This window comes from Aegilops tauschii, chromosome 6 (genome assembly GCF_002575655.3).
Source record: "Aegilops tauschii subsp. strangulata cultivar AL8/78 chromosome 6, Aet v6.0, whole genome shotgun sequence".
In the NCBI taxonomy this organism is placed as follows: Eukaryota; Viridiplantae; Streptophyta; class Magnoliopsida; order Poales; family Poaceae; genus Aegilops; species Aegilops tauschii.
Window position 1 is genome coordinate 157,537,160 of NC_053040.3, and position 20,320 is coordinate 157,557,479.

Genomic DNA, 20,320 nt, shown 5'->3' on the forward strand with positions numbered 1-20,320 from the left:
ATTTTATCTTTAATTATTCCAATTATAAAAATATGAGAGAGGGAATAAAATGACTTTCCCAAAATAAAGGAATAATGCGGATTTAATAAAAAAATCAAATAAGATTTTATTTTGGAGTTTTTCGCTATTTTATTTGGATAGGAAAAAATGCGCGTTTTTCAAAATTGCATTTAGGCCCCAAATAAATGTTCATCTTGTCTGGCTTGATTTTATAAGTCGGGGAAAATTTATTTCAGGATTTTTGGAGTTCATTTAGTATTTCTTTTGTTTGTTTTTCTGCGCGTATTTATTAAAAAAAAACGAAACCGACTATGGGTCGTGTTCGGCCAGGACTCCGCCTGGCCGGGTCCTTTATAAGTCGCGGCCCGACCCCGCCGTTGGCCCAAGCCGCCGCTGCCCCCGAACCCTAACCCTAGCCCGACCCCGCTGCCCGCCGGATCCGCCGCCGCCGCCGACGTCGCCGCCCCGTCGCCCGTCGCCCGCCGTCACCCCGCCGCCCGACGCCGTTGCCACCGCCGCCCGCCCCGACGCCCGACCCAGCCGCCCGCCGACCCCGCCGGAGCCGCCGCCCCTCGCCGAGGTAGCCGCCGGAGTTGTCGCCGCCGCCGGCGGTAAAAAACCGCGGTTGTTTTTATTTTTTTAGATCTGTTTATTTTCTTTTTTCCTTTTTTCTCGGTTTAGTTAATTAGCGAGCGTTCGCTCGTTCGTTCGTTTTAACGAACGTATTCATCGTTTAGTTACAGTTAACGAACGTTCGTTCGATAAACTGTTCGTCAGTTTTTCTTTTTTCTCGGATTTTCCGCGATTATTCCAGATCGCGATTTCTGATCCGATTTTCGTTCTAGTATATCTTTTCGCTCGTTTATCGGAATCAGGCGATTCAAGCGCCTAGAGTTTCGTCTCGAAATTCTCTTTCCGTTTAACCAACTCAAACAAGTTTTTGTTACTGTAAAATTTGACTTAGATCCAGATTAGTAAACGAAGCTTGTTTCTTTCGCCGTTTGACTTTCGTTGCTTCGTTTGATTTGATTCTTTTTGCAAACCGGAGTTCTTAAGTTGAACTTTCTGATTAGATCTTTTATTTGAGTTTTACATGTGCATTAGTAGAGTGCTTACTGTATGCTTGTTTGTTTGCGATAGAGTACCCGGAGTGCGCCGCTTGCTACTTCGAATCTCTAGGTTTCACGGATCATCAGCAAGGCAAGTAACACTTTGATCATACTCCTTTACTACCCAGTTTTATTGCATTAGACCAATCCTCAAACATTGCATGATTAGGATCTAATTAAATTATGGGTATTGGGAAGTAGATGAGGTAGTACCTATTACCTGTTTTGTTATCAAACCTTTGGGAGTTACTTCTACGTTTGCTCATATTGCTATGCTATGCTAGTAGACGTGGATTGGGTGAGTGTATCCATGACAGATGTGAGATTGTTAATTTAATGGTTTACTTAAGGTGGCAACTTAAACACACATATGGGTGGATTGAGGCACCTGGGTATTCCAGTGATTGCCTGTTTTCTTTTGGACCGCCACCCAGGCTCAAAGGGATCATGAGATTATTCATGCTAGAAACTTCCGTGTGCAGGCGCAAGCTATTATGGGCTCTAGCATAGTTGAATAAGTTGTGTGAATTCTTACAGTGGTAGACTAGCAGATGTAGGGGAAAGTAGGTGTAACGGTCTACCCGATCGTAAGGTGCAAACAGTTCTGAAAGACTGTGTCTCGGTCATCCGTTACTCAAACACCATGTAGTGCGAGTAATCCAACAAAGGAGATCGAGTCTTGTGGGGAAAAATGCACAAACCTCTGCAGAGTGTATAAACTAATCGTGATTAGCCGTGTCCCCGGTTATGGACATCTTGAGTATCTAGTACTTGGATTATCATGTTAATCTCATCATGTTACTCAAATTAATTTTGTTGGGTTAAGGATGATACTTAATTGGGATTGAGATGCTGTCAACCATTCTCAATGTTTAACAACCACCATGATAGTTAAATAAAATTTATTCCTTTGCAGTAGGGAAAAATTAGCTTTTCGCAAAACTGGAACCATAGAGCTTTCCACCAGCCAAATATGCATGTAGTGATAGCATTATTCTGTTCATTACTCTCTAGGTGTTATTTTGCCAGCATATTCCATGTGCTGACCCGTTTTCGGGCTGCAACGTTTCATGTTGCAGACTTTTCAGACGACGAGTAAGGTGCCTTAGGTCGTGGTCTTATACTCAGTGATGCCGTTGGAGTTGATGGACTCACTTATCTTCCAAGTCTTCCGCTGTTATCGTTTTAGATGGCCTTAAGCCATATTTGTCATACTTATTTCTCTTTTGAGATACTCGATGTAATAAGTGTGTGATTGCTACTCTGTTATAAATCCTTCAAATACTGTGCGTGTCAGCATTACTGATCCAGGGATGACACTGGTGCACGGTAGATCAGACTGTTTGAGGTCTGGTCGCTACACGCAGCCTGGGGAGGTGGGTACAGTATATACCTGGCCAAATGGGCCGGTCCGGCCCGGCACGGCTCGCCCTGAGTTAAACGGGCCAGGCACGGCACGGCCGACCAGGCATGCTTAGTACACGGGCCGTGCCGGGCCGGCACGCGTGCTGACCTCCAGGGCCCAGGCGCGACAAAACAATTAAACGGGCCGGCCCATCGGCATGTTTATCCGTTATCCCAACTAATTTTAGCCTATTTTACCATTAAAAACATTAAAAAAATAAACGGGCCGTGCCAGGCCGGCACGTGTGCCCAGCCTCCAGGCCCAGGCACGACCCTAGGCAGGCCACGTGCCGGACACGACCCGATTAATCACGTGCTGGGCCGGCCCACCACGGGCCAGGCACACGTGCTAACAGGCCGGCCTGCCAGGCACGGCCCATTTGGCCAGGTATCGTACAGTATCAGCCCGGCCCGCAGATGGCCTGTCGACCGACCCATCCCCGTCGCCTGTCCTACAAAACCCTGGGATTTCCTATTTGGCGTTGCAGGCGCCCGTTACTGTGCATTTTGCAAACGGGCGCGTGCATCGCTCCAAACCTGGCCGGCCCATTGTTTCTAGTGTTCGCGAGCGCAAAAAAAGTGCGATAAGGGGTTCGAACCGGCGACCCCTTGATCGCAAGTGCCTCGTTCCAACCACCAAGTTATCCATCCCGCGTGCTGCACAGATGCTTGGTCTTTTCCTTTTATTTCGTCCATTAGTTTAGTTTCTTTTTTTTCTTTTTTGTTCTTCCTTTTTTCTGTTTCCTCCTTTTGTTTTCTTTAGTGTGCATTTTTAAAATTCATGAACCTTTTCTTCTAAATAGATGAACTTTTTTTGAATTTCTTGAACAAATCGATGAACTTTTTTGAAAATTGATGAACTACTTTTAAAATTTGATGAACCTTTTTTTAAAAAAGTGAACTTTTTTTCAAATTCAATGAAATTTTTCTAAATTGATGAACTATTTCCAATTTCAACAAAGTTTTTGAATTCATGAACTTTTTTGAATTCATTAACTTTTTTTGTAGTAATCACATGTTTTCAAAATCGATGAACTTTTCTCAAAAGCGATGAACTTTTTTAACTTTATGTACTTTTTCTCGAAAAATGTTAAACATTTCTCTCAAAATCGATTAACTGTTTAAAATTCATGAAATTTTTTAAATAAAAAAACCTAGGTGATAGAAAAATAGCGGGCACACTTGTTCTTATACTGATTGAACTATGACCAGTCACAACTTTCAGTTGCTGTAGTGGTTATAAGTTCGGCCGGAGACTTGGTGTTGCAAGTTCGAATCCTGGCGAGCCGCATTTTTTTTGCGCTTTTCTGCCCTTTGCCTTCGCGGGCCGGCCCAACAATGCGCCGCAGCGGGGGCCAGCTACCTGTTCGGGCGCTTAGGGTGTGTTTGGTTGCAGTCACGGGCCGGAATGTCATGGGTCGGACCCGTTACTAGGCCTCGTTCCAGTGTTCGGTAGGCCAACCGGAACAGAACCCACTCGACCCCGATAAGCATCACGCGGAACGAGCCCTTTCCCACTCCCGCAAACCCTATCGCTGCTCCTCTCCTGGCGCCGCTCGACCTCCTCCTTCCTCTCGCTCAGGTGCGCCGCCGGCCCTCTTCCTCCCTCTCTCTGCTTCGCCGCCGGCCCTTTCCTCCCTCCCGCTCTCTCTGCTGCGCCGCCGACCCCTCTCCTAGCTCGTGCGCGCCGCGTCCCCTCTCCCTCGCTACATCTCCTGCAGAGCCAGCCCTCTCCCTCGCTCCAGATCTTGCGCCGCTGGACCTCCCTCCCTCGATCCATCTCCGGCGCCGCCGGTTTCCATTGTTGCTCATCTCGTACTCTCTCGATATGCAGGATACCAGGAGAAGGCAGGGGTCTAGGGCGGCACTCCGGCGCGGCGGCAGAGGGAATCAGACCCTCCTCTCCTCAAGGTATGAACCCTCTTCCTCCCCCCTTGTATATGCTGCTGTCCAGTACATTTTTTGCTCAACTTGCTGCTGTCCAGTACACGTTTTTGTTCAAATTGCTGCTGTCCAATACATGATTTTGTTCAAATTGCTGCTGTCCAATACATGATTTTGTTCAAATTGCTGCTGTCCAGTACATATTTGCAATCTATGGTGATGTGTAATATTTTTGATAGCCTCTCCCTCCTCGCCGCCTCCTTCAACCGCCTCCTCTCATCTCACGGAAACAAACAGGGGAAAACCAACCAGAGAGCTTCACCCAGCGCGCGATGGGGAAGAAGAAAGAGCGGTCAGTGAATGTGTCGGGCAAGCCCCGTCACTCTCTCGACGTCAACCGCCCCAATGACAAGAAGGGTGCTGGCGGCGGCGGCGCCGCCGGCGGGAGCCGGTCCGCGGCCACGGTGCGGCGGCTCAAGATGTACAAACTAAGGCCCATGAGGGACCGCGGTGGGAAGATCGTCAAGCACGACCTCCAGTCCAAGGAGCTCCCCAACACCCGCATCGAGCCTGACCGCCGGTGGTTCGGTGAGCAAATCCCCCTACCTCTCTGTTTGTTTTTCTAGTTGCGCACTTGATCGATGCCCTTAAGATACGAGGGCAGGTAATTACGTTGCTGTTGATTTGGATCAAGTAGGGATGTGTACACTTTTACAGCGTGTTTGGTAGATTAAGGGAAAGGGAATGGGAATTTATGAGAGGGAGTTGTCTGAGGGATTAGACTTGGGAAGTGAACTATTAGTCCCAATCCCATGTTTGCTGTGGTCTTGGAAATAATTTGTGGAATAATTATCATGAACAAAGGAAAAGGAAGGGGACACGTAAATGATGAAACCAATCTGTAACATGTGAAGCCAGGAAAAAAATTTGAAAGGAAAATTGATCTGCATCGGTTTGTAAATGGAAAGATAAAGAATCAAACTCTGTTGCTAGCAAAATCTGAATGTATGTATTGAAAAAACAGATGGGATGCAACTTGCTGCTTGGCTGAGATGTACTCGTGCCTGGCGTTGCATCTACAGATTAGGGAGCAGTTAGCTCGCCGATTTATTTGGAGGAAAAATGATACTGCCGCAACTATTTAGTTAGGATTCCTGTAGAGCTTTTTCTTTCGCTACGTGAGCTGGGCCAACAAATCTGCAACAATTTTTCTTAAACATCAACTCCCATTCCTTCGTTGAATTACCAGGGCCCCCCTAGGGAAGAGATCGATGGGAGTTGGGCCTACTAATTCCCTTGCCACTTCCCTTCTTAATTCCCAAGTCCCTGATCCAATCAAGAGATTTTATGTCTCACCCATCTGAAACTCCCATTCCCTAGCTCCAACCCCCCCAATCAAACGTGCTGTTAGGAGCAGTCGGGAGCTTGATAGATGTACGAGGAGAGCAGAGAAGATGTTATGGTTTCATTTTTGTATCCAGTTAGTAGTGTAGCAATTACCATGCCTAAAGCTCTTTTGCTGATTAGAGTCTGTCTGAGTACTGATTGGCTCAAGTAATTGCTAAGACACAGTACATATAGTGAACTTGGTGGGTGATACATCAGATCGTCTACATAACAGTTGGTAAATTCAAACTTTGTTATGATGTATGCTGGATTGAATTTGTTATACTGTCACAGGATGTGCAGTGCAGATGATTGACGATTAAATTTGTATACGAATTTATTCCATTATAAGCCTGGTGGTGTAACAGTGAATGTTGATTGTATTATTCTGCCTCTTTGGTTATCACAGGAAATACACGAGTTATCAATCAGAAAGAACTTGAATATTTCAGGCAAGAACTCCAGGCACGGCTTACAAATAACTACAGTGTGTTACTGAAATCTAAACAGCTGCCACTATCGCTTTTGCAGGATCATCAGAAGGTAAACACTTATGTATACTTCTATCATCCTGACATTGATTTTGCACGTGCAGCTCATGGAGTATTAGTGTATGTGACTGACACTATTTTGCTGAAACTAGTGTTTAACTTAATTACTTGTACTCCTGGGTTCAATTTTATTTTTGGTTAAATAGCTTGGAACCTTCCACATTATTGTGAAGTATCATATTGTAATATGATTTTTCTACTCACATATGTTCGCTCATGTTGATTATACAGCAAGCTCGTGCACATCTTCTTGACACTGAGCCTTTTGAGCATGCCTTTGGACCAAAGGGCAAGCGTAAACGACCAAAACTATCCAGTCTTGATTATGAATCTCTAATAAAGAAAGCTGATGATTCTCAAGGTACGAGTCAGAGCAATTAGCTTTAAGATTGGTCTCCAGTTCTGGAGCTAGAGCCGAATATGTCATTCAACTTTGCATGCATATTACAAAGAAATCTGGCCTACTGGCTGTTCATCTGCTACTGTATATGACAAAGAATAAGTGTGTCAGTCTTAAGAAGTTCCATATAATTTTCTAAAGTAATATTTAATTGCATGAAGTTGCATGTATTATTTGTCAAGGATAGCTGTGTATCTTGGTAAACTTTTATTTTGTGCTTTTTAGATGCGTTTGAGGAAAAACATGCTTCATCAAAGTTGCCAAAGGATGAAGAGGAAGATGGCTTAAGGGATCTAGTCAGGCATAATATGTTTGAGAAGGGACAAAGCAAAAGAATTTGGGGTGAACTTTATAAAGTTCTTGACTCTTCAGATGTTGTTGTGCAGGTCAGTGTTACACAATGTGGTGACCCCATCAGAGTTACTCTTCACTATGTAATCAATAGAATTTCTGTGCATGTAGGTATTGTTTTAAATTAGTATCTGTATATATTGATTGCTTAAATTGTTATTTCTTCCACAGGTGTTGGATGCCAGGGATCCAATGGGCACGAGATGCTACCATCTGGAGAAACATCTGAAGGAGAATGCCAAGCACAAACACCTGGTATTCTTACTAAATAAGGTATCATTTTAAGTTGTGCTCTTAGTGCAAATGTTGATTGTTTACCTGTTGCAATGCATTACAACACAATGATGATTGGGCACATTTCATTTGTTGTTCAGTGTGATCTAATACCTGCTTGGGCAACAAAAGGGTGGTTGCGTACTCTATCGAGGGACTATCCCACCCTAGCATTCCATGCAAGCATCAACAAGTCATTTGGAAAAGTAAGTGAGTTTTTTTTTATATTGTGTTATGATTGTTGTGCTCCTTTATAGTGTGCACTTATACTTTTGAACCACTTCCAGGGATCTCTTCTTTCAGTATTAAGGCAGTTTGCCCGTTTGAGGAGTGACAAGCAAGCCATATCTGTTGGATTTGTTGGATATCCCAACGTTGGGAAGTCCTCAGTTATCAACACATTACGCTCCAAGACTGTAATTGTCTTTTCTTTCTTGTCCTTTAGATGACAAAATTTTTAGGAAAAATTTCTGATGAATTTTTATATACCTGTAGGTTTGCAAGGTAGCTCCCATTCCTGGGGAGACTAAGGTGTGGCAATACATCACCATGACTAAAAGAATCTTCTTAATTGATTGCCCTGGGGTTGTGTACCAAAACAATGATACAGAGACTGATGTAGTTCTTAAGGGTGTGGTATGTATCTCTACTTGTGCCCTTTTTGTCTTCTCTTTTTGAAATTGCAGATATTCAAGCATTTTCTTATTATGTTCATCTGTTTTTATCTTTCCCATCTTGTTTTTTTTATGTTCTCATCTTTGTTCCTATTTCAAGGAAGTGTTGAACTTCCATTTCAACATGAAAGTAATTATATTCCTTTAATTGCAACCATCATTTCCATGTCTTCATGTATATTGTTATTTCATGACATTGCATTGTAGGAAGGGCATTGGTACAGAGTTGTGTCCTATTTTATGGAATGACAGTAATATTTGTTTTTCTTGACTAGCACTGGTTTAGCAATGCTAGTTTTGAGTTTTTTTTAGTAAATAACGTACTAATATTTGTCACCAGGTACGGGTGACAAATTTGGATGATGCTTCTGAGCACATTGGGGAAGTTCTAAGGCGTGTAAAGAAGGAGCATCTACAAAGAGCTTACAAAATACAAGACTGGTACGCCCCCCCCCCCCCCCCCCCCCCCCCCCACACACACCCACACACACAACCGAAGGTTCTAGTTTACTTTTATTTTAGCTGTGTTCCTTTCTGAGCACACATATTTTCTCTTCTGATAAAGCTTCTTAGCGGCAAGGTCCTGGAAAGGCAGTCACCGAAGCTAGATATTGTAGTATCTAGGTAACACTGATTAATATTCTGAAAAACTAAATAGCGGTGCTAAAGCATCAAATAATAATCCCATGCTTATAAACTGAACATAACATAAACGGAGTAAAAACAAGATCATAAAAATCATATCTAATCACTACCGTGGGAGTAACGTTTAAAGATGATATATATCACAGCTGCAAACTATATTAGCTATAGTGCTAATAGCAGCCTATTAGCTGTGTTTGTGTTTTTTTGTGCACAGCGTTGCTTTTGAAGTCTTCCTAATGTTTAGAACTCTGGAGCTCTTGGCATATCTGGTTATTAAGTACTCTGGTCCATAATGAACGTCACACATCATTGTTGACCTGATGGTGTTCCTTCACTATAATAACTAAAACCCACAGCCGGAGGAGATGACACATCTTTTATACTTACTGATTTTGCTCTCACCAGGGCTGATGATAATGATTTTCTCGTCCAGCTGAGCAAGATGAGTGGAAAGCTACTCAAGGTACAGCATAAACTTGTGATATCCGTTCCTACTACAATTTTGCCAAATATTTCTCTTGCCTGTTCAGAGATGAACATACTGTACTGCAATTTCGTAACACTTGTATGTCTATATAATAAGTAATATATTCGACTTCACTATATTCAGAGTTGAACATACAGCTACTGACTTTTATGATTAGAATATTGATGAACGCTGTTAACTCAAAACCTAGACTAGCCAGCCCCCAGCACATGGGTGGGCTGATCTATTGCTTCATTCTCAACCTCTGTTTTTGATTCTTAGGGTGGGGAACCTGATCTGACAACAGCAGCCAAGATGGTACTTCATGACTGGCAGAGGGGCAAGATACCCTTTTTTGTGCCTCCGCCGCAGCAGAATGAAGATGGTCCTTCTAAGATTACTGAACCTGTGGAGGGATCTGGTGAGGAAGTGGTCAGCAGTGACCGGGCTGCTGCTGCCATGAAAGCCATTGCGGGAATTATCTCTTCGCAGCAAACTATGAATGTCCCCTGCCAGAAGGAACTTGGCAGAAATGGCGAAGACAGTGAACTCCCGGAGCAATCAGACCTTTTGGTAAAAGACTGAAAGGCTAGCAATCCTGCATGAGAAGATCCCTGGTATTTTTGCCCGCAAACATCTTCATGAGTGCCAGCGAAGTTATTCACGGTTTGCCATGAAGGACACAGTTACGCAGGGGGGACAATCCTTTGATATGTATCGTTCATGTTATCTGTAGCTTTCTAATGGATTAGGTAGAGCGTTGTTGGCATCTACATCAAAACTTGTCTTTTGTTCACCTCAAGTTCTAGTTGGATTTCACACCCTGTTTTATACATAGATAAATACCATTTGGTTCAAAATGCAACTTCTGCAAGTATGCCTTTCTAATTTTTGTTTTCCACTTGATGTTGACACACGTGGATCTGCGTTACCCTTACCTTATGATACTATATCATATTACAAATTTGGCTGGAGAAATGTGAGGGAGAGATTGTACTATCTGATTACTATTCTTTGTATCAAAGACATTTTTCTCTTTGTTGCTATCTACTATCCCTATAAAAGCATGAAAGCGCAGATCCACAATTAAGCATACCAGCTCTCTAATCATCAATGTAATTGTCTAAAATCTCTCTTAACGAAATGGATCGCTAGCAAAACCATAATCCCCTCGCAAACGAAAACTGACCCCGCACGCCGCCGCTCCGCCCAACCGTCGCCCGCTCCGCTCGGCTGCACCTGAAAGGCTGAAACCATGATGCCATGCATCCTCCGCCATGGACTCGAGCCACCGCGGCCTCCGGCTCCGCCACCACAGCTGCCTTCAGGTACGTGGGAGCCACCACCAACGCCTCACCCCTCGACGCACTAGCCGCCGGCCTTGCACGCGCCTTTGCCGCCCCACGCACGAGACCTGCCCCCGACCAGACTCTCTGCTTGACGCATCGGCTACACTGTCGAGGACACGCAGGGCGGAGACGTGTGCACTATCTACCACCAATGACAATGGTAGTTACCACCTAGCTAGGTGCCCTCCACGTGTCCCCTTTCCTCTCCCTTAAACGTAGCATCAAGTCTACCGGGTCGAGAGATATGGTTAACGGGTGTTGTAATCCAATAGGCAGCGACTTCGTTTTTGTGATTAAAATAATCCGGCAAGCTAATGACGCGCTGGTCCAACAGCCTCCTCAATTCTGTGTGCAACAACTTGTCTATGAGATAAGGATGCAAACGAGATCCGATTATTCTTGTTAGGTGGAGGGCAATTTTTTAGTCAGATTAGTTTTCGTTAAAAAAAGGTAGCGTGCAAACGTTATATCTCTTGGATTTTCTACACAATATAGTAAACAATATATAATACTTTTAAAACCATTTGGAGTCTGTATACTTGTAGTATGGGGTATTAACATATAACTATTGGAGTATGGAGTATGGCCTTTACGTGAAATACCTTAGCGTATAAAATAGTACCACAAAACCGTAGTATTGTGTATGTAGTATACCTCTTTTTAAGAAGTATACGGGTCTACATACTACTCTTTTTTTTTGGGAAGTGTACATACTAGTCTCGTTAGTAGGCAAGTGTCCATGCTACTCTTAGTTGTAGTATGGAGTATATTACAAAACTTAGAATGAAGTATGTGTGTATTTTCTTTTGAAATGGTAGTACATAATTTTTTCACTTATGAAAAAAATCATATAACTTTTCTTTGAACCAAAATATTGAGTAGTATATTCATTCCAAAAAATAGTATATCCAGAAAGTGACACGCAATATATCAAGAAAAATGTAGTATTGCTATAAAACGAATATGGTGCCATTTTTCGAAAGTATGGAGCATATATTACATGCTGAAAGGAGGAGTATATAGAATGGAGTAATTTTTTTAGAACATATGGAGTATATAGTGTGTTATATATTTTCAAAAAAGTATGGAGTATTTCCCTTTAGATGAAGTACAGAGTATATAGCATGAAAAACTAATGTATAATATAAATAATAATGTACTCCCTCCGATCCAAAATAAGTGTCATGGTTTCAGTTCAAATTTATACAAAAATCACGGCACTTATTTTGATTACATCATAAATGCCGTATATACGCCACCGAGCGGTCTCCGGCGAGGACGAAGTAAATTTAATGCATGCGTTACGTGCCAACTTGAAGTAGTATGTAGTATATAAAAAAGGATAGTGGTATGAATTAGTATATACACAAAAGTAGTATGTAGTGTATAGACGTCCCTAAAAAAATTATGTAGCATATACACACAATTAGTATGTAAAAGAATTAGCATGGATCGTGTGTATCACAGTCATGGTTACAAGTAGTTCGTTGATAAATTCATGAACTCCGGTCTGTGATTGATGCTCAAATGTTGCCTAGATGGATGTGGATGAGAGACCCAAAAATACATTGTTCTTTGCTAGGAAATTAACAGTATATTTCTGTGAAGTACAAACAAATATCACGCATGCTACAACCGCCTTTATTAGATCTTGGAGTATCGTGTTCCTGAGCATGGGTCGGGTATGCGGACGTCATCATCGTCAACGGCGATCGACAACGTTGCATGGTTTGGCTGGTTGTCATCGGCGACGGCAGTCAGCAACGTCGCATGATTTGGCTCGTCGTCATCGTCGACGGCGGTGAGTGATGTCGCATGTTCAAGTACACCACTAGTTGTCGTCTCCATCACGCGTACAGTCACCCACAGGTCACCGGCGAACATCGATCAACCTTGTGCATGTCACGTCGCCTCAACGCATTACTCCGTGCGGTGCTCATAGCCTGTCGATCCACATGAAGCAATAGAGATGAGAGTTGAAAGATCAAGGGACGAATCACGGAAGCATGCACCTGATGTTCAAATTTCATGTATATAAGCCTATGGATGCACACAAACCTGCAGTCGGCTAACCACGTCGCCGCATGCATTGAGGACGGATGGTGCCGCCTGTCATGACGCCGGCAATCAGTTTTGGAAGCCCTTGGTCAAGATATATAGGGAAAATCCTTCCTACCACATAGTGGTAGTTACCTCTACCTCATCCACCATACATTATTCCAAGATGCGTGCAGCCTTAATGGTTTTTCTGTTGCGTTGGAATTAGCGGGTTTAAAATATGAACCCGACCCGCAATGGAGAACTACCGTTCCTATATTCTGGGGATATCTATTGTTCTTTTCTCGCTTATGGCTAGTTGACTTTCTCTCTCTTGTTTCCTCGATCAGATCAGGAATTTCTCATGTGTCATATCCATAGATTGGATGCGATCTTGACCAAGGGCTTCCAAAACTGATTGCCGGCGTCGTGACAGGCGGCACCATCCGTCCTCAATGCATGCGGCGACGTGGTTAGCCGACTGCAGGTTTGTGTGCATCCATAGGCTTATATACATGAAATTTGAACATCAGGTGCATGCTTCCATGATTCGTCCCTTGATCTTTCAACTCTCATCTCTATTGCTTCATGTGGATCAACAGGCTATGAGCACCGCAGGGAGTAATGCGTTGAGGCGACGTGACATGCACAAGGTTGATCTATGTTCGCCGGTGACCTGTGGGTGACTGTACGCGTGATGGAGATGACAACTAGTGGTGTACTTGAACATGCGACATCACTCACCGCCGTCGACGATGACGACGAGCCAAATCATGCGACGTTGCCGACTGCCGTCGCCGACGACAACCAGCCAAACCATGCAACGTTGTCGATCGCCGTCGACGATGATGACGTCCGCATACCCGACCCATGCTCAGGAACACGATACTCCAAGATCTAATAAAGGCGGTTGTAGCATGCGTGATATTCGTTTGTACTTCACAGAAATATACTGTTAATTTCCTAGTAAAGAACAATGTATTTTTGGGTCTCTCATCCACATCCATCTAGGCAACATTTGAGCATCAATCACAGACCGGAGTTCATGAATTTATCAACGAACTACTTGTAACCATGACTGTGATACACACGATCCATGCTAATTCTTTTACATACTAATTGTGTGTATATACTACATAATTTTTTTAGGGACGTCTATACACTACATACTACTTTTGTGTATATACTAATTCATACCACTATCCTTTTTTATATACTACATACTACTTCAAGTTGGCACGTACCGCATGCATTAAATTTACTTCGTCCTCGCCGGAGACCGCTCGGTGGCGTATATACGGCATTTATGATGTAATCAAAATAAGTGCCGTGATTTTTGTACAAATTTGAACTGAAACCACGACACTTATTTTGGATCGGAGGGAGTACATTATTATTTATATTATACATTAGTTTTTCATGCTATATACTCTATACTTCATCTAAAGGGAAATACTCCATACTTTTTTGAAAATATATAACACACTATATACTCCATATGTTCTAAAAAATTTACTCCATTCTATATACTCCTCCTTTCAGCATGTAATATATGCTCCATACTTTCGAAAAATGGCACCATATTCGTTTTATAGCAATACTACATTTTTTCTTGATATATTGCGTGTCACTTTCTGGATATACTATTTTTTGGAATGAATATACTACTCAATATTTTGGTTCAAAGAAAAGTTATATGATTTTTTTATAAGTGAAAAAATTATGTACTACCATTTCAAAAGAAAATACACACATACTCCATTCTAAGTTTTGTAATATACTCCATACTACAACTAAGAGTAGCATGGACACCTGCCTACTAACGAGACTAGTATGTACACTTCCCCCCCAAAAAAAGAGTAGTATGTAGACCCGTATACTTCTTAAAAAGAGGTATACTACATACACAATACTATGTTTTTGTGGTACTATTTTATACGCCAAGGTATTTCACGTAAAGGCCATACTCCATACTCCAATAGTTATATGTTAATACCAATGAAAAAAATAGCGCGCTACAGCAAAATAGCGGCGACCTCAAAATATGCTATTAGCGTGCTATATCGCGCTACAACGTGCTATTAGCGAGACGTTGTACGCTGATATATTTAGCGAGACAATTCTCCATATGCTATAGCGCGCTATTTTTTCCAGTGGTTAATACTCCATACTACAAGTATACAGACTCCAAATGGTTTTAAAAGTATTATACATTGTTTACTATATTGTGTAGAAAATCCAAGAGATATAACGTTTGCACGCTACCTTTTTTTAACGAAAACTAATCTGACTAAAAATTGCCCTCCACCTAACAAGAATAATCGGATCTCGTTTGCATCCTTATCTCATAGACAAGTTGTTGCACACAGAATTGAGGAGGTTGTTGGACCAGCGCGTCATTAGCTTGCCGGATTATTTTAATCACAAAAACGAAGTCGCTGCCTATTGGATTACAACACCCGTTAACCATATCTCTCGACCCGGTAGACTTGATGCTACGTTTAAGGGAGAGGAAAGGGGACACGTGGAGGGCACCTAGCTAATTGGTGGTAGATAAAATTTGTCATATATATATATATATATATATATATATATATATATATATATAATGCATAACGTGTACAGTACGTAGTATCATCAAATATGTTTGAAATGAAAAATAATTAATTAAAAAATAATTAAACCATAATTCATAAAACAAAAAATTGAATGGAAAACCAATAACTTTTTAGTCCCATTTGGTGTTACCAATCGGGACTAAAGTTCCCCCAGCCCACGGCGCGGCCTCGTGCCACGTGGCTGGCCTTTAGTGCCGGTTCGTGCTGAACCGGGACTAACGGAGGGGGGGGGGGGGGGTGTTTAGTCGCAACACTTTAGTGCCGGTTCTGAAACCGGCACTAAATGCCCTTACGGACCGGGATTATAGCCCGATTCTACACTAGTGTCTCTTTATGCGGACGACGCGGCTGTGTTCATGGCTCCGATCAAGAAAAAGATGTTGATAATCTTGCGACGCTTTGGGGAGGTCACAGACCTTTGCACCAACTTTTTTTTAATAGAAAGACTGTAAGGGAACCCCCTACAGTATAATTGGTGCAACAAACCCAAATTGCAAGTACTATGCCTAGAACCTGGGTGGGTGGGAAGGCATCAACCCCTTCCCACCACTAGCCTATGCCTTAGTCTGCACTCTACACCAACTTCCACAAGAGTTCAATGGTTCCCACTCGTTGCAATCATCTTCACTTTGATCATATAACCCAAAGTTTCCCAACAACTAGGGCTTCCTTCCCTTTGCGGTACTTGGGACTTCATCTCTTAGTTTGGCAATTGAAGTTGTTGGATCTACATTTTTTTATGGACAAGGTTGCAAGCAAGTTGACAACTTATGAGGGCCAAACATCAACACCATTCGACACATGGCTCTTATCAAGTTCGTGATCACTTCCCAAGTGGTCTATTTCATCACATCGTTGGTCATCCCGCCAAGCACCCTTCTTAATGTAAACAAACTTGAGAGAGCTTTCCTATGGTCCGGCTCGGACAAGATGATAGGAGAAAAAATGCAAGCTGAATTGAGAGATTGTTTGTCGGCCACTTGACTATGGGGGCTTGGGGTTCTCAACACTAACAAGTTTGCGCGCGCTCTTTGTTTGCGGTGGCCTTGGTATGAATGGAAGGAGCCTACCAAGATGTGGGTGGGGGATAGGAAACCCGTGTGATGAGGAGGACCTCAATTTTTTCTATGCATCCACTACCATCACTATTGATAATGGCGCGGAGACCCCTTTTTGGGATTCACCTTGGCTCCTTGGGTGCAAGCCTAAAGACATTGCCATGCTCATCCACAAAGCTTCCTCACGAAAAGAATTGGAAGGTGCGGGAGGCCTCAAGCACAATGTGTGGATTCTCAAGATCAAACCCTCCACCACCGTTTCCATTGAGCATAACATACAATTTTTCACCCTTTGGATGCTCTTGCATGAGGAGCATCTTGACAAGCTCGCTAAGGATGACATTATGTGGAAACATACGGTTAGTGGGCACTACACGGTGGCCTCCCCCTACGAGGCGCAATTCCTAGGGATGGTGCACTCATCCATGGACCAAATGGTTTGGAAGGCTTGGGCTCCCTCCGAAAGTCAAGTTCTTTGCTTGGTTGGTACTTCAAGATAAAATTTGGACCGCCCATAGATTAGCCAAGCGTGGGTGGCCAAATTGCGGTATTTACCTACTTTGCATGTCGCTACACTCTAAGGCCTTGGTTCTTGGTCATCGAAAAACTTCACATCTTTGGGTTGGTCACTTCCACTTGGCCCTTCATGGACTGGTCGAGGCTTGGTGGGCAAGTACCTGTGCCGACGGCATGCCAAACCGACAAGCAAGGTGTTTCCAGTCTGCTGTCTCAAATCGGGTGTGAAGTGTCCTTTTAAGTTTTGGCTGGTAGAGCAGAGGAATGAAAATACTCTTTTGTTTCATGCATGGTACTCTAAGTCCCAACTGTGCTAGCTTAGTGGTTCGATTCAACAACAGAACGAACAATCCTCCCTCACCATGCTTATCTTGTGGACAATTTGGAATGAACGAAACACAAGAGTTTTCAGGCTTAAAAACACTCCACCGACAATCTTGCTTACCATTATCTCGAACGAACCCAACCTTTGGGTCATCGTCGGAGTAAAAAATTGGGGTGAATAATTTTGCGAGAGTAATAACGTGTTCTTTGTACTTGTAACAAACCCTATTCTCTATTATTTACCTCAGTTAAAAATCAGTTTTTTAGATAAAGAAAAAAATCAGCTGCTCCCCCGTTCTTAAATATAAGCCCATTTTTGAGATTTCAACATCTAGAAACAAGAAACCAAGGGGAAACCGAGCGCTGTGAGAGCTCAGTGTCTGCTGGCCGTCAGATTGTTTCTCTGATGCGATCTGGGCCATCCGATCTCGCGCCTGGATGACCTCGGCCATCGGATATTTACCTGATTGACGTGAGCCGTCCGATATTTCTCGCTATGAGCAGTGCCACTCTCGCCCGTGCCACCGCCTGTAGTTCCCGTGACCCTCCAAGGGCATTTTTGTCATTTCGCACACACTTATATAAAACAGGAGCACGCCCGTGGAGAGAACCCTAGACCCGCGCCCGCACTCGCTCCTCCTCCACCCCTCCCGTGACCACACGCCGCCGCCATCTCCTTCATCCATCGGCCGCCGCCTTCGCCTACTCCTCCTCCACTCCCACTCCCGGCAGCGCGCAACACCCCGAGGACCTCCCCTTGACCCGCCTCTTCCTCCCATCCAGCAAGATTTGTGGTGCAAGGCCTCTCACGCTCGCTCGCGACCCTCAATTGTGGCTAGGGGTTTGGGTTGGGCATCGCCTTCGTCGCCGGTGGACTCCGGTGGCTCCTCTCCGTCTCCTCCCTCGCCCCCATGAGCGGCTCCACTTCCCGCTGGCCATGGCGCGTGCTTGGCCTCCCGGCGCCAAGAACCGTCCCAGGCCTTGCATCTCTGGCTCTAGCGAGGCGTTCCTGGGCGACCAGGTACACTTCTCTCTCCCTCCCGTCCCTCTCCCAATGCTAGCCACCACACGAGCTCACCTTAGCCTCCTCTTCATCCACTCCTCCATGATGCTCGATAGAGGGAGCACGGGCGACTTCAAAGGGAGGAGCACCAGGCCAACCCCCATCGGTTGGCGCCACCGGATGGCGGCGGCCACCTTCTTCTCCCGGCCGCACCACGCCACAGGTGGAGGTGTTCCTCTTGCTCTTCCTCGTGGTGGCATGGCAGCACCGCCGTCAACATCGAGCATGGGTAGGAGAAAGATGCAGCCGTCCACAGGTTCGTCTCTCTCTGTAGCTACAGATTTGCTATTCGCTGGTCAACCTCGCTGGAAGTGCTACACGAGTGCTATAAACGTTCAGTAGTATGTGTATTAGTAGATTTGCTATTGGCTTGATCGAACTTTGGTTGTATAATAAGCCTCGTGTTAATGTGTACAAGTGGCAGCCAATGTTGTTTCTTTTCGTTCAGAATGAAAACATACTAAAGCATCCAGTTTATTCCTACTGAATTACTTTTGACCTATGATAGAAAAACATTTGTGTTATTGACCTTTTAGATATTACACTGAAAGTGGCTTCCCATGCCCACACCTGAGGAACCCATCTGGCCACTTCCTGAGGACAATCAATAAAGATTTTGACGAGGTAGTACCTGTTTTTCCTTGTCATTTCGTTGTATGATACTCTGAACAAGAAGTGCAGCATCTTTACTTTGGCTATGTGATCCCATATGCATGCAGGAAATTGTAGAGAGTTCCAAAGCTAGGAGAAAAACGGCAGCTGAAGCAATAGAGATTCTGACAAATGCTTACCAGTCCCCCGCTTATTCAGAGAAAACAATGGACCGGATAGCTGAGATGAAAGGGATAGTAAGTTGCTTACAAGCCCCATTTATTTTTTTCTCGAGAGTAAAGATTGTATTGTTTTGGCTGTACCAAAATGTTTGGTTACAAAGAAGGGACTACCCAAATGCGGACAAATCTGTATATACCATCTGCAAAATAATTACTAGGGCAAATTCAGTGAGTGAAGTACTCCCTCTAGCTCACGAAAAAGTGGTGTCTTTTACACGGCATTCAAAATGTAACTTTGGCAACTTGTTTTTGTTGTGGTATAATATGTACATATAATACCCAGTAAAATTATAACATGTTGGAAATATTTTCTGAGAAACGCATATCATTTTGGATCTGAATATTCAAAACATATTAGCCGTCAAAGTTTTCAAAGTTCAGCTCCTAAAGAATCTCCATTATGAACTGGAGGGAACAACATGCTAATTCAGCGTCTGTACAACATGTCATTTTTCATTTGAATGAACCGGCAACAAACTTCTCGCTGTGGAGTATACGGTGCTGGCCTAGCGATGTTTACACATCCAAAATCAAATTATTGTTCTAGTATTATTGAGCTATTGATGCGGAGCATCCCTCGACCATCACCATGGATGTCACACCACCACCGCAAGCACGGAGAGGATCTAGGACAAGAGCACACGCACGTGCCATCGAAACCGAGGTTAACTCTTTCCACTTCGAGTTTCATTCGGATTCACTCGTGAATTGGGTTCTACCTCAATCGGAAGCGTTATGCACTCTTAGGTATCAAGAAGAAGACCGTGAAGAGGCAAGGACGGAGGTACAAGCGACAATGGAGAAGGAAAGGAAGGGAAGGATCGTGAAGATCGAGAGGAGTCGGAGCTCCCTGGACACCCCGGGTGCCCGGACTCTTTGGCACCGGGTGCCCGGCCGCTGCCTGGGCATCGCCCCCAGCCGGCCCCGGGTGCCCGGCCGGTGGAGTCCCGGGTGCCCGGCCGCTCCCAGCCGCCGGCCCAGCCGCACCGGGTGCCCGGCTCCGCAGCCCCGGGTGCCCGGGCCACCTCCAGCCGCCGGCCCAGCCCACTCCGGGTGCCCGGGCCACCTCCCGCGCCGGCCCAGCACACCCCTGGGTGCCCGGGCTTTAGGGCCCCGGGTGCCCGGCCGAAGCCGCCCAGCCCCTGCACCGACCCCGGGTGCCCGGGCCCGAGTCCCCCGGGTGCCCGACCCCTCCTCCTCCGGGTCCCTGACCGGTGCGGGTGCCCGATCCCTTTACCCCGGGTGCCCGCACCACACTGAGAGCCTGCGTGCCTCCTTGGGGCTTTGCCCTTGTATCCCCCCTCCTCTCTTATTTCGTCCGTAAACTATATAAGGGCATCACCTAACTCATTTAGAGGATAGCTAAGAATAGATCTTGA

At 44.5% G+C, this 20,320-nt stretch overlaps 1 protein-coding gene across 2 annotated transcripts; it reads left to right on the plus strand.

The window, feature by feature from the left end:
• Positions 1–3,968: 3,968 nt before the first annotated feature.
• Positions 3,969–10,031, plus strand: LOC109784781 (nuclear/nucleolar GTPase 2). 2 transcript variants are annotated; one of them, XM_020343377.4, is made up of 13 exons: positions 3,969–4,095; positions 4,348–4,424; positions 4,637–4,985; positions 6,193–6,326; positions 6,566–6,695; positions 6,960–7,120; positions 7,257–7,358; positions 7,460–7,564; positions 7,646–7,774; positions 7,854–7,994; positions 8,373–8,473; positions 9,083–9,140; positions 9,426–10,031. In XM_020343377.4, the coding sequence occupies exons 3-13, from the start codon at positions 4,730–4,732 to the stop codon at positions 9,726–9,728; spliced, it is 1,620 nt and encodes a 539-aa protein (XP_020198966.1). In that variant the 5' UTR covers positions 3,969–4,095; positions 4,348–4,424; positions 4,637–4,729; the 3' UTR covers positions 9,729–10,031. The 2 variants fall into 2 exon arrangements, with proteins under 2 accessions (XP_020198966.1, XP_020198967.1); XM_020343378.4 differs by having other exon boundaries at positions 4,695–4,985.
• Positions 10,032–20,320: the final 10,289 nt, after the last annotated feature.